The sequence below is a fragment of the Haliotis rufescens genome, unplaced genomic scaffold, assembly GCF_023055435.1.
Source record: "Haliotis rufescens isolate VD_foot unplaced genomic scaffold, xgHalRufe1.0.p SCAF_61, whole genome shotgun sequence".
Classification (NCBI taxonomy): Eukaryota; Metazoa; Mollusca; class Gastropoda; order Lepetellida; family Haliotidae; genus Haliotis; species Haliotis rufescens.
Genome location: NW_025964346.1, coordinates 2,495,588 through 2,510,563, shown reverse-complemented (window position 1 = coordinate 2,510,563; position 14,976 = coordinate 2,495,588). Strand labels below are relative to the sequence as shown.

General features: G+C 45.7%; 1 protein-coding gene across 1 annotated transcript in view; it reads left to right on the top strand.

Annotated features, from left to right (window-relative positions):
• The window catches only part of LOC124124173 (F-box-like/WD repeat-containing protein TBL1XR1), a 66,275-nt gene extending 51,760 nt beyond the window's left edge, over positions 1–14,515 (top strand). Inside the window, exons 11-15 of the mRNA XM_048386877.1 lie at positions 1,612–1,686; positions 2,674–2,801; positions 4,989–5,154; positions 6,000–6,101; positions 8,930–14,515. Coding sequence (XP_048242834.1) covers positions 1,612–1,686; positions 2,674–2,801; positions 4,989–5,154; positions 6,000–6,101; positions 8,930–8,956 — 498 coding nt within the window. The 3' untranslated portion in view covers positions 8,957–14,515. The remainder of the gene's footprint in view (positions 1–1,611; positions 1,687–2,673; positions 2,802–4,988; positions 5,155–5,999; positions 6,102–8,929) is intronic.
• Positions 14,516–14,976: the final 461 nt, after the last annotated feature.

The following is a 14,976-nucleotide window of genomic DNA, read 5'->3' as shown; positions in this document are numbered from 1 at the left end:
GATACATACACCTACCTTAAACACCAATGATGACAACATGGTAGCCGTACAGAGTACCAGTGCTGATACCAACATGGATGTAGCTGATGGTGTTATAGAATATTGTTTTGAACCTCATTCACCTGTCATGATTCGTAGATTCTCTGTTTGGTGTTGATGGTATATTACGTTCCAGTCTGTTTGACATGTGTCATATATCTTGAGATCAGTGGCTTTACAGCAATTCTCAATTGTGTTGTATTTCTGACAGTGTTACGAAATATCTTTTGTCATTTATCAAGATTCATATAATAGTGTTTTTCATAGTTTATAGTGTTATAACAGGATGTTACATGTCTTGTTCAGTTTTGGAGTGATATTACAGTAAATTACATATCTTGTCTTGTTGTGCAGTGGTATTACAGTAAATTACATATCTTGTCTTGTTGTGCAGTGGTATGACAGTATTTTACATGTCTTGTCCTGTTTTGGAGGAGTATTACAGTATTTTACGTATATATTGTTGTGTTTTTTGATTGGTATTGCAGTGTCTTACGTACATTGTGTTTTGGAGCTTTTTTTTAGTATTTGTCAGATAATGTAATGTTTTGGGGTGGTATAACAGTATTTGTCAGATAATGTAATGTTTTGGGGTGGTATAACAGTATTTGTTCCGGGAAAGCGGGGAGCGGGGGACATAGTATTCACGACCGTCCGTACGTCCATCCGTACGTCCCACCTGTTTGTTGCCGCGATATCTCAAGAACTAAACACTGGATTGTCTTCATATTTGGAACTATGGTGTATATACAGACTCAGCAGACACCAGTGGGTTTTGGTGACCTTGACCCCATCTTCAAGGTCACAGCAGGCAAATCTGCTTTTTGAGTTGGAAAACGATGTTGTCGCGATATCTCAAGAACTAAACACTGGATTGTCTTCATATTTGGTACTATGGTGTATATACAGACTCCGCAGACACCAGAGGGTTTTGGTGACCTTGACCCCATCTTCAAGGTCACAGCAGGCAAATCTGCTTTTTGAGTTGGAAAACGGTGTTGCCGCGATATCTCAAGAACTAAACACTGGATTGTCTTCATATTTGGTACTATGGTGTATATACAGACTCCGCAGACACCAGTCGATTTTGGTGAACTTAACTTAATTTTCAAGGTCACAGCAGGCAAAACTGTTATTCGAGATGGAAAACAGTGTTGCTGCGATATCTCAAGAACTAATTTCTGGATTCCTTCATGTTTGATGATCAGACATGTTTCTATATGAGCAGCAATGAGCCGATTTGATTTGCAGGAATTTGGGTAATTATTTCTAATGGTACGACAAATAGTTCCATGGAGGTATCTAACACAGAAAATAATATTATTCAAAAGGAATAAAATATTTGGACATGTTATTATGGGTTATTATGACAGATACATTCCTGCATCATACACTTACCTTGAACACCAATGATGACAACTTGGTAGCCGTACAGAGTACCAGTGCTGATACCAACATGGATGTAGCTGATGGTGTTAAAAAAAAGGGTTTATAGTGGATGATTAATGAAGTGAAATATATTTGAAAGCCAGTTTGATAAGACCATTGTTACCTCTGTCTTGTTTGTTTCAGAATGAGGTGAACGCGATCAAGTGGGACCCCCAAGGGCAGCTGCTGGCGTCGTGTTCGGATGATATGACATTAAAAGTGAGAACATGTTCACCATGTTAGTAGCAGGCCGTGCTTGCACACACTCCTGTTTGTGGTAGGAGTGGACTGAACCAGTACCCACCGCTTGTGGTGGGAGCGGACTGAACCAGTACCCACTGCTTGTGGTGGGAGGGGACTGAACCAGTACTCACTGTTTGTGCTGGGAGTGGACTGAACCAGTACCCACCGCTTTTGGTGGGAGTGGACTGAACCAGTACCCACCGCTTGTGGTGGGAGTGGACTGAACCAGTAACCACCGCTTGTGCTGGGAGTGGACTGAACCAGTACCCACTGCTGGTGGAAGGAGTGGACTGAACCAGTACTCACTGCTTGTGGGAGTGGACTGAACCAGTACCCACTGCTTGTGGAAGTCGACTGAACCAGTACTCACTGCTTGTGGAAGTCGACTGAACCAGTACCCACTGCTTGTGGAAGTCGACTGAACCAGTACCCACTGCTTGTGGAAGTGGACTGAACCAGTACTCACTACTTGTGGAAGTCGACTGAACCAGTACTCATTGCTTGTGGAAGTCGACTGAACCAGTACTCACTGCTGGTGGTAGGAGTGGACTGAACCAGTATCCACTGCTTGTGGTGGGAGTGGACTGAACCAGTACCCACTGCTTGTGGTAGGAGTGGACTGAACCAGTACCCACTGCTTGTGGTGGGAGTGGCCTGAACCAGTACCCACTGCTTGTGGTGGAAGTCGACTGAACCAGTACCCACTGCTTGTGGTAGGAGTGGACTGAACCAGTACCCACTGCTGGTGGTGGGAGTGGACTGAACCAGTACCCACTGCTTGTGGTGGGAGTGGACTGAACCAGTACCCACTGCTTGTGGTGGGAGTGGACTGAACCAGTACCCACTGCTTGTGGTGGGAGTGGACGGAACCAGTACCCACTGCTGGTGGTGGGAGTGGACTGAACCAGTACCCACTGCTTGTAGTTGGAGTTTGACAACAAATATGGTTGTGTTCTGTTGCAGATCTGGAGTATGAAGCAGGACACGTGTGTGTATGATTTACAAGCTCACAACAAGGAGATCTACACGATCAAGTGGAGTCCCACAGGACCAGGCACCAACAACCCCAGTGCTCCGTTAATCTTAGCCAGGTGAGTGAACCAACCACCCTAGTGCTCCGTTAATCTTAGCCAGGTGAGTGAACCAATCACCCTAGTGCTCCGTTAATCTTAGCCAGGTGAGTGAACCAACCACCCTAGTGCTCCGTTAATCTTAGCCAGGTGAGTGAACCAACCACCCCAGTGCTCCGTTAATCTTAGCCAGGTGAGTGAACCAACCACCCTAGTGCTCCGTTAATCTTAGCCAGGTGAGTGAACCAACCACCCTAGTGCTCCGTTAATCTTAGCCAGGTGAGTGAACCAACCACCCTAGTGCTCCGTTAATCTTAGCCAGCTGAGTGAAACAACCACCCTAGTGCTCCGTTAATCTTAGCCAGGTGAGTGAACCAACCACCCTAATGCTCCGTTAATCTTAACCAGGTGAGTGAACCAACCACCCTAATGCTCCGTTAATCTTAACCAGGTGAGTGAACCAACCACCCTAGTGCTCCGTTAATCTTAACCAGGTGAGTGAACCAACCACCCTAATGCTCCGTTAATCTTAACCAGGTGAGTGAACCAACCACCCTAGTGCTCCGTTAATCTTAACCAGGTGAGTGAACCAACCACCCTATTGCTCCGTTAATCTTAACCAGGTGAGTGAACCAACCACCCTAGTGCTCCGTTAATCTTAACCAGGTGAGTGAACCAACCACCCTAATGCTCCGTTAATCTTAACCAGGTGAGTGAACCAACCACCCTAGTGCTCCGTTAATCTTAACCAGGTGAGTGAACCAACCACCCTAATGCTCCGTTAATCTTAACCAGGTGAGTGAACCAACCACCCTAGTGCTCCGTTAATCTTAACCAGGTGAGTGAACCAACCACCCTAATGCTCCGTTAATCTTAGCCAGCTGAGTGAACCAACCACCCTAATGCTCCGTTAATCTTAGCCAGCTGAGTGAAACAACCACCCTAGTGCTCCGTTAACCTTAGCCAGGTGAGTGAACCAACCACCCTAATGCTCCGTTAATCTTAGCCAGGTGAGTGAACCAACCACCCTAGTGCTCCGTTAATCTTAGCCAGCTGAGTGAAACAACCACCCTAGTGCTCCGTTAATCTTAGCCAGGTGAGTGAACCAACCACCCTAATGCTCCGTTAATCTTAACCAGGTGAGTGAACCAACCACCCTAGTGCTCCGTTAATCTTAACCAGGTGAGTGAACCAACCACCCTAGTGCTCCATTAATCTTAACCAGGTGAGTGAACCAACCACCCTAATGCTCCGTTAATCTTAACCAGGTGAGTGAACCAACCACCCTAATGCTCCGTTAATCTTAACCAGGTGAGTGAACCAACCACCCTAATGCTCCATTAATCTTAACCAGGTGAGTGAACCAACCACCCTAGTGCTCCGTTAATCTTAACCAGGTGAGTGAACCAACCACCCTAATGCTCCGTTAATCTTAGCCAGGTGAGTGAACCAACCACCCAAGAGCTTCGTTAACCTTGGCGAGCCATTGCCAATACTGGTCAAGTTGACAGCACCAGTAGAATGGATGGATTCCGTTGTGAATGATCATGTTTTCACTTGATACCTTCGTGGTTATTTTAATCTGTTTTCATTAAGACAGATTCAAATAATCACCATTGGGGAAAACATATTTAGTATTCCTCCTTAATGATTGCGAGAATATTTGACATGGCCACTAAAGACCAGACTGAGACAAACACTTATGAACAGTGAGACTGGTCAAGGGGAGATAATCCTGACAGGTTAAGTCTGTAAGACGTTTTGCCCAGTGCTGACAACTTGGTAGCCGTACAGAGTGCCAGTGCTGATGTACATGGATGTAGCTGAGGGGGCAGTTGTAGTTAGTGTTTTGTAGATGCCTCTTCAGTTGTCTTCCCAGTCTCTCTGGAGTATCAATAGTTTGCCTTTTTTCAGTTTGCAATGTTTGTCACTATGGAGGTGGTGGATTTCGTTTTCGTAGCACAATTGGAAAACTGTCAAATACTTTTCATTCAAACCTGTTACATGTATTAACCAAGGGCTGAAGTGATGTCTTTTGCTATTTAGGTCATTTGAAAATTTCGGAAAGAAACTTGTGATTGAGTCGCCACCCTTGGCAACTGGGATTTCCCACACAGTAAAAATGAAAAGGTGAAGTCCAATGTAGCCCAATCAAAGTTGGTACCTTGTGGATGCCCATGCTGACTGTCCTCTGTGTGTCTGTTCCAGTGCTTCGTTTGACTCGACGGTGCGGTTATGGGAGGTGGATCGAGGCACATGTCTCCACACCCTGACTCAGCACCAGGAGCCTGTCTACAGCGTAGCCTTCAGTCCAGACGGCAGGTACCTGGCCAGCGGATCCTTCGACAAGTGTGTTCACATATGGAATGTGCAGGTAGGTACTCCCCTCTCTGGCAGTCGGGCAGAACATCAGGCTAAATGGATCCGTGGTCAGGCTCAGTGACTTGCTTAGTTGCATGTCGTTATATCCCAATTGTGTAGATCGAGGCTCATGATGACAATCACTGGACTGTCTGGTCAAACTCAATTATTTACAGACCGCCGTCATATAGCTGGAATATTGCTGAGTGTGGCCTGGAGCAAAGCCTGCGATGCCCAGGTACTTCGCCAGTCTCTGTCTATATTGCCACAGGGGGGAAGGGTGGCCCAGTCGTCTAAGGCGCAGCGATTCGCTGTGCAGAGTTGCAGAGAAACCTATGATTGTGGGTTGTAATCCCGGTTCACCGCGATTATGTTTCTAGGTTTGTCAGCACCATACCCGTGCGTCACTGAACTGGTAAACATCTGAGACCTGCATCACTTTGGGCTTTCCTCCGACATTAAGCTGACACGCCGCGATATAACTGGAATACTGTTTAAAGCGGCGTTAATCCCAACGCACTCACTCACTCACTCACTCACTCACTATATTGCAACAGAGAGTTATGTGTTCTGTTATCAAGTGATCAACTATTTGTGTACGAGTGGGCTCACTGTAATATTCCTGGATGTGGAGGCTAGTGGACAGGCCTATGTGATGGAAGACAATCCTTTGCATCTTTTAGTCCTATCTGTACAGTGTTCAATAACTTGAAGTGACACCAATGATGACAACTTGGTAGCCGTACAGAGTACCAGTGCTGATACCAACATGGATGTAGCTGATGGTGTTGTAATGAGATCATATAGATGAACCATGAACCTGTGTTTCAACTCTAATGCTCAACTATTTTATTACAGAACGGCACGCTAGTAAATAGTTATCGAGGAACAGGGGGAATATTTGAGGTTTGCTGGAATCACCGAGGAGACAAAGTTGGTGCTAGTGCATCAGATGGCTCAGTAAGTAGACTGTCTTTAATTCTTGTACACCTTGATGGTAGAAATATATTATTTTTGTGCAAAATGTTTGAACAAGGTGTCTTAGATGTCAGCTTTGTGCAGAATAACTTGGTGTGATGTAGTGCTAGACTGTATTGTCAGTCAGGGTAGTGGGCGATACACCGGTGTGCAGTAGTGTTAGACTGTGTATTGTCAGTCAGGGTGGTGGGCGATACACCGGTGTGCTGTAGTGCTAGACTGTGTATTGTCAGTCAGGGTGGTGGGCGATACACCGGTGTGCTGTAGTGCTAGACTGTGTATTGTCAGTCAGGGTGGTGGGACGAGACACCGGTGTGCTGTAGTGCTAGACTGTGTATTGTCAGTCATGGTGGTTGGAGGAGACACCGGTGTGCTGTAGTGCTAGAATGTGTATGGTCAGTCAGGATGGTGGGCGATACACCGGTGTGCTGTAGTGCTAGACTGTGTATTGTCAGTCAGGGTGGTGGGCGATACACCGGTGTGCTGTAGTGCTAGACTGTTTATTGTCAGTCAGGGTGGTGGGACGAGACACCGGTGTGCTGTAGTGTTAGACTGTGTATTGTTAGTCAGGGTGGTGGGCGATACACCGGTGTGCTGTAGTGCTAGACTGTGTATTGTCAGTCAGGGTGGTGGGCGATACACCGGTGTGCTGTAGTGCTAGACTGTGTATTGTCAGTCAGGGTGGTGGGACGAGACACCGGTGTGCTGTAGTGTTAGACTGTGTATTGTCAGTCAGGGTGGTGGGCGATACACCGGTGTGCTGTAGTGCTAGACTGTGTATTGTCAGTCAGGGTGGTGGGCGATACACCGGTGTGCTGTAGTGTTAGACTGTGTATTGTTAGTCAGGGTGGTGGGCGATACACCGGTGTGCTGTAGTGCTAGACTGTGTATTGTCAGTCAGGGTGGTGGGCGATACACCGGTGTGCTGTAGTGTTAGACTGTGTATTGTTAGTCAGGGTGGTGGGCGATACACCGGTGTGCTGTAGTGCTAGACTGTGTATTGTCAGTCAGGGTGGTGGGCGATACACCGGTGTGCTGTAGTGTTAGACTGTGTATTGTCAGTCAGGGTGGTGGGCGATACACCGGTGTGCTGTAGTGCTAGACTGTGTATTGTCAGTCAGGGTGGTGGGACGAGACACCGGTGTGCTGTAGTGTTAGACTGTGTATTGTCAGTCAGGGTGGTGGGCGATACACCGGTGTGCTGTAGTGCTAGACTGTGTATTGTCAGTCAGGGTGGTGGGACGAGACACCGGTGTGCTGTAGTGCTAGACTGTGTATTGTCAGTCAGGGTGGTGGGCGATACACCGGTGTGCTGTAGTGCTAGACTGTGTATTGTCAGTCAGGGTGATGGGACGAGACACCGGTGTGCAGTAGTGCTAGACTGTGTATTGTCAGTCAGGATGGTGGGAGGAGACACCGGTGTGCTGTAGTGCTAGACTGTGTATTGTCAGTCATGGTGGTGGGCGATACACCAGTGTGCTGTAGTGCTAGACTGTTTATTGTCAGTCATGTTGGTGGGAGGAGACACCGGTGTGCTGTAGTGCTAGACTTTGTATTGTCAGTCATGGTGGTTGGCGATACACCGGTGTGCTGTAGTGCTAGACTGTGTATTGTCAGTCAGGGTGGTGGGAGGAGACACCGGTGTGCTGTAGTGCTAGACTGTGTATTGTCAGTCAGGGTGGTGGGACGAGACACCGGTGTGCTGTAGTGCTAGACTGTGTATTGTCAGTCATGGTAGTGGGCGATACACTGGTGTGCTGTAGTGCTAGACTGTGTATTGTCAGTCAGGTGGGTTGGACGAGACACCGGTGTGCTGTAGTGCTAGTGGACACCAGAAAAAGGCTTCACGCATTGTACCCATGTCGGGATTCGAACCAGGGTCTTTGGCGCGACACGCAAACGCTTTAACCACTAGGCTACCCGACCGCCCCGTGTTGTGTCAATCGTGGACGATACACCGGTTGCATCATGATGTTCTTCTTCCCGAGTATCCATCAATGTCACCCACTGAGTAAAAAATATCAAATCTGACCGTAAATGTTGAACCCCACAAACACTTAGAAGTGTGAACGTAAATACTTTCTTCCACTGTGCCATAGCTGACACTGACACACACTCTACTGAATAGCAAGCCTTATAAATGCAGTTGGTATAGTTATCTCCCTTCTAGTGCTTGTGCTAAGTCGAACAATATGATTGCAGTTATACTGCAGATTTTTGTACAAAATGTTATGAAATGTGGTACATGTGTGGATAATAGTGGGGTTTAACATGTATGTTCCATCAATATTTTATGTTTTGACCTTGTTTAGCCATACTCATTATTTCTCTAAAAAAGTGTTTTTGCATCTGTGAACGTCTTTATCACAGCAAAGCATTTGCGGGGTTATTAAAATGGACACCGTCTGTCAAGATTTCATTTCCAAAGCAGATCTTAGAATTTTTCTTCAAGAAATTTGGTACCTAGATAGGTCTAGTGGCTAACTGGTGCCTTTTGATAGCTTGGAGTTTAAAAAACAAAATACTTTTCAAGTTTCTGTTGAGTCAACTTTGACTGAAAATGATGGTTGTGCTTGTTTAAGTAGCATCTCTTGAAAACCGTACTTAAGTAAACTTGGTACATTGATAGGCCTAGAGGTGAACTGGTGCTTTTTAATAGTTTGCTTTTTTTTCTACATTTATTTTTCAAGTTTCCATGACAACAACTTGGGGGTAGTGCTTGTTTTTCAGAGCAGATCTTGTACAATATTTCTTCACCAAACTTGGCACAAAGATAGGTCACTAAATAGGTCCCATTATTTGTGTTGCAGGTGTTTGTACTCGACTTGAGGAAGTAGACTGGAAGGGAGAACCATGTGATTAGCTACCATCTTTACAGTGCCATTATGGCAGCAGTGGGAAGGAGAGGGAGAAGGATGGCGCCACCACGGACCGATGACTCACTGACTGCTTACTGGGGAGTGGGACAAGAAGAAGCCTGCGGGGACTGGCCGAGGAGGACACCAGGTGCTCAACAGGCTTGTGTGGTGTCCAGGGGACCGGGACGTGTCACGTGATGATCACTTGTTTGCTTCCACTTGGCGCACGGCAGCTTTACCCTGACAATGTCGAGTGTGCAGGTTGGGATCACAATTGACCTTGACCTTGGTGGATGTGAGCGAAAAGCTGAAGCCATTGTCTTCCCTGGTGCCAGGTGATGTCCGGGAGTGACTGACGGCTGTGACGTCCCAGGTGACGTCCGCGAGTGGCTGACGGCTGTGGCTGTGGCTGTGGCATCCCAGGACAGACTGACTTCTGCGGCGTCCCAGGACAGACTGTCCAAGGGGCTGATGATTCCCTTCCTATAGAACAGCATCCATTCCCACCATTGAATCCTTCAAAGTGCTGTTGACATTGTTAGTTGAGTCCCAGGAAGTAGCAGTCTGACCGCCCCGATGTACGTCAACAGAGGTTAGCTAGCTCCAACACTGGGCTTCCTTTCTTTCCATTCAGTTTTCACAATGGAGCCCCAGACAGTGTTACATTGACAAGTGCTTAAAGCCTGGCTATGTGTGCGAGGAGCGTGTGTGAGAGTGAGCGTGTGAGAGGATGGTGTGAGATAGGCAACTGTACACTGCCTAACTGTGGGCTTCTGCATGAGTTGCCTATCTCTGGACGTCCTCACTTGCTTCATGAGCAGCTTTCATCATCATCTTCATCTTCACCAGAGATCCTCATTTATTCAAGCATCACAGAAACCTACTATGTTCTGATTCTCATCACCTGTTCTGTTGCATTTAGAGTTGCCTCCACACATGTTCCACCTTAGTGCTCGTTGTTTTCAGTACCGGCTTGTCAAACAATCATGCTGTTCTCATCCCCCCACTTTCTGCTACAGAATTTACAACTGATTCTTGAACATATTTCAGACAAATGACATTATTTTGATGGATGTAAAACAGATGAAATTTTTTGTTACTGGGTGAGAGCTCCGCGTGGGTTTTCTAGGTTTTCGTTTAGATCTCCGAGTGTTGGGTGGGTTTGGTTTTACGCCGCTTTTAGTAATATTCCAGCAACATCAGGGCGGGGGACACCAGAAATGGGCTTCACACATTGTACCCATGTCTGGAATCGAAACCCGGGTCTTCGGCATGACGACCGAACGCTTTAGCCACTAGGATACCCCAGCGCCCCGGGTGGCAGATAACCCCTGCCTGGCACTGTGTACTGCATCAACCTCCATTAATGAAGATGCCACAGTCAATGGAACATAGGGGGTTTGGAATACCAGATTCCCCCTGATTTTGATTCGTGAATTGTCAGCACCGTACCAGTGCTCATGGCGGTTTCACAAGAGTTACCTATGACCTGTTACTCTTGGGAGTTCCCCTGAGGTCTTCCTCTGGGGTGTTCCTCTAGGGGTTTCCTCCAGGGTCTTCGGGGCTGTTCCTCAGAGGTGTTCCTTGGGACTGTTTCTCTGGGGTCTTCATCAGGGGGGTTCCTCTGGGGTGTTCCTTCAGGGTCTTCCTTCGTGGTTTTCCTCTGGGATGCTCCCCGGGGTGGTCCTCACACATTAAGCTGACAGATATTACTGAAATACTAGTCAAAGCGGTATGAAACCCAGCTCACTCACTCACTCACTCCATTGAGGCATCTTCTGCAGCTACCATTGACAATACGAGTGGATACCTGAAGCTGATGTTACAGAATATGTTCTAAGTTATGTCCAGTTATTTGTGTTCATAGATGTGAAGATGCATTGATAACAGCTTCTGTTCTCATCTGGAGTTCCAGATTAAGCTGTAGCCCTGCAAACATCAGTGCTGTAATTTGGAAGTTAACAAGATTTTGTATTTGAAATCTTTCTTTACTGTTACAATTATGTATTCCATTGTTCTCATGGCAAGTTTGTTTCCTAGCAAGTAGGAATTGTTTAAAACGGTTATTTCTCGTATCATGTTATTTTCAGTCAATCATGAGTGATTTGTAAATTGTAAATATTACAACTAATTGTAAATTCTAATTTGATGTTTATTTTCATTGGAAACAGATGCAGAGAGATGTACTTTATATCATCTGATTTTAGATAGTTTTAAAACTTCAAGTAATCTTTTAATTCTTATGTGACATAACAGGTGACTGTAGAAATGTACATATAAGAATCATGTTTGAGAATAATGACAGCCTGATTGCTTTGTAGTTCATGTTATTATCTTCACTAACATTTCTTATTTTGATTAGATGTGGTAACTTCTGAATTGTAAACTCGAGCTTTTGGGTTCTGAAGTCATGCCAAGATACCAAAGTATGTTCGTTGCTAGGCGCTGATCGACTGAAGTGGCTTTAGCTAGTGATGGATCTGTTACCAGCTGTAGGGGCCCCCCACCAAACAAGCCTTCTTGTACTAATTATATAGTAAATGTGTTAATTTGATTTTGATATCTGTAGTTTGTGCTGTGTGATGCCGCCGCCGCCATTGTGGTACCGTTTCCTCTGTTTATGTATTAGTCCACTGTTACCATGGTTACCCATGCAGTGTTACTGTGTAAGCCTCTGAGAAGTGGCTTGGCGTTACATCTGTGCATTCGTCAACCTATATGGAGGGTAGGGGTGTAAATATGTGGTCATACAGTTGCAGGTACATGGTGACCAATAGCTGTATCTTCATTCATCTTGTACTTAATTGTTTTCTCTGAAAACCTCATCAAAATCTGCTTGTGATTATAATTTAAGAATTGTCACTTCAGAAATGTCTTTTAAAATGAATCTGTGCAGTTGGGTCCATGTATCGGAGTGTGTAAGCCAGAGTAAGAATATAGTTAAAAATAATTAAAAATTGAAATGTTTTAAGTTGACGGTTTGCTATCCCTCAAAATGTTTCATTTTTTAGTCTGAGGCAAGGTGTAATGTCCAGTACTCAGTTTGGTGTATTGCTCTTGTATAGAGTGACCAGGGTCATGGTTGTCCCTGTTGTCTGAGAAAATTTGCTGTGGATAGTTGCTTCCCTTTGGTCTACCAGGATCCTATGCTTGTTGGCTTGAATCCCAGTTCGCCCCTAATGGAAGCGTATTACTTTGAAATTTTCAACCTTCAAATGACAAGCTTCAACGATGACACATGGCATACTGCGAGAAATGTGGATGGACACATAGGTTAGGATGTAGGAAAATTTGTTTTTTAATCTTCTCTGTCTCTTGCCCTCTTGAGTTCACATAACGCTCTGCATTTACACATCCTGGGAGTCACTTCCGAAACACAATAGTGCTACTACATCTCATAGCCACATGCAATCATCATCAACTTTGCGTCTCAATGCTTTCATTTCTCAACTAAACATGTTCTATGACAATTCATGCACACACCAAGAACCAACTTCTCACATCCCCATGCAGTCATCATCTCAAACTTGTGTCTCACAAGGCAGTCCTAGCTGAACACGTTCTGAAGCTGCCGATGTGCACCAGCTGAACACGTTCTATAGCTGTCCATGTGCACCAGCTGAACACGTTCTGTAGCTGTCCATGTGCACCAGCTGAACACGTTCTGTAGCTGCTGTTGTGCACCAGCTGAACACGTTCTGTAGCTGCCGATGTGCAGCGGTAACCCTCTTCTCACATCTGTAAGATAATACACTCCAGACTGCTGCCCCCCCCACACAGATTCTCGTCCGTGCCTACTGCTCTGCTCAATCTGTATCATTGTAAGTAAACATTATAGGGCATTCCATTGTAATTATCAGAGTAAAATCAAATTATAGTATCTGCTTTAGTGTGAGAATGAAGATGTCGAAGTCCGTGTTACCACCCCCAGCCCTTGTAGCCATTACCTGCAGTACAGGTGACCTTTTCTATACAGCAGAGAGTTGAAATAAGTTCATGATCAGTAGACATTCACGCTGATGATGTGGAAGGTTTTTATTATTCCGATGTCCATGAAGGCAATGTGTTCTGAACAGCACAGATGTGGCCCTTTTCACTTGATCATTTCCTGTGAACATAATCCCTACGAAATAGTACATATTGTTGGAGGAAAGTTTATGCAGGGGTTTGTATTATGATTTTGTCATTGGTTTGCTGGAGTAAAATCATCAGCGAATCTTTCCCCTTCAGTTTAATTAGTAATGTGTCAGTGATGAGCTGGTGTTTCCATCTTTAGGCAACATCTCATTCTCACATTAAGCTTTAGGGTGTGGCTGTGGTCTGATTGTACAGGGGCTGTGTAGGGTATAACTGTGTATATACACGGACTGTACAGTGTGTCTCACACTGTATGGTGTGTCTTGCACTGTTGGGTGTCTTGTAATGAAGGATGCCTCTCACATTGTAGGACGTGTCTTGTACAATTTGTCTTGATGTACAATTACTGTTGATGCATCTGACTTCAGGATGCGTCTCACGTTATATAGTGGGTCTAAATGGGTTGTACACAGACAGGGGGGTGTAGGGGTTTGGTGTGTACACACAGGGGGGTGTAGGGGTATGGTGTGTACACAGATAGGGATGTGTAGGGGTATGGTGTGTACACAGATAGGGATGTGTAGGGGTATGGTGTGTACACAGATAGGGATGTGTAGGGGTATGGTGTGTACACAGATAGGGATGTGTAGGGGTATGGTGTGTACACAGATAAGGGGGTGTAGGGGTATGGTGTGTACACAGATAGGGATGTGTAGGGGTATGGTGTGTACACAGATAAGGGGGTGTAGGGGTATGGTGTGTACACAGATAGGGATGTGTAGGGGTATGGTGTGTACACAGATAGGGGGTTGTAGGGGTATGGTGTGTACACAGATAGCGGGTTGTAGGGGTATGGTGTGTACACAGATAGGGGGGTGTAGGGGTATGGTGTGTACACAGATAGGGGGTTGTAGGGGTATGGTGTGTACACAGATAGGGGGTTGTAGGGGTATGGTGTGTACACAGACGGGGTGTAGGGGTACGGTGTTTTCACGGACAGTAGGGGTATGGTGTGTACACAGATAGGGGGTGTAGGGGTATGGTATGTACACAGATTAGGGGCATTCAGGGGTATGGTATGTACACAGGGGGGTGTAGGGGTATGGTGCACACACGGTTTCACACGAAGATGCATCTCTATGGAGAGGTGTGGACGCACAAGGATGCTGTGTACATGGTGTGTGTCATGCTGACTATATGGTAATCCTGCTGTACAGCGCTGCCAGTATTGTACAGTGCATGGTCTGTCATTGATCACTGAAGCGGAGTGTTCACTCTGTATCATTGTCATCATCACATAGAGGCCTGACACGGCGCTGCTGCTGCTGCTGCTGCAGTGATGGCCGCTGAAGTGTCAGGTATGGGTGTACATATGTCTCACACTTTGTCCATCGGAGACTCATGTTTTGTATCATGTTGAGATGTTTAAAAAAATGGAAAAATAAAAAATTTGAATAATTACTTGATCTCCTGTTCTTTTTTAAAAAGAAGTCTAGTTTGAGCCAAAGGACATGGGTCTCATACTTCGAAAACATATTGACTTTGTACAGCTCCAACCTGAACATAAGCTGAATTCTAGAAACATTCACTGCACATGGAGAGTGTGACGAATGTGTCTCCTTGGCTGTCCTACCTTAGACAGAAAGACCTACTGAGGTGATATCTCCGATGATGCTCATTGTCATGATGAAGACGACGTAACAAACCCACTCACTGACGTGGACAGGTGCTTGTGTTCGGGCGTGCCTTACATGATGCTTCAGTACTCGCCATACATGTTTCTCCTTCCGTATGCATTTAAACTAGAGTACTGACGGAAATGCTAGAAAGCTGCTTTTGTGGTTTCATTTCATAAATACGAGTTATAGGACTATAAAAAGAGCATATATCAAAAATACGCAAATTGACCTAATCTAGCCTGT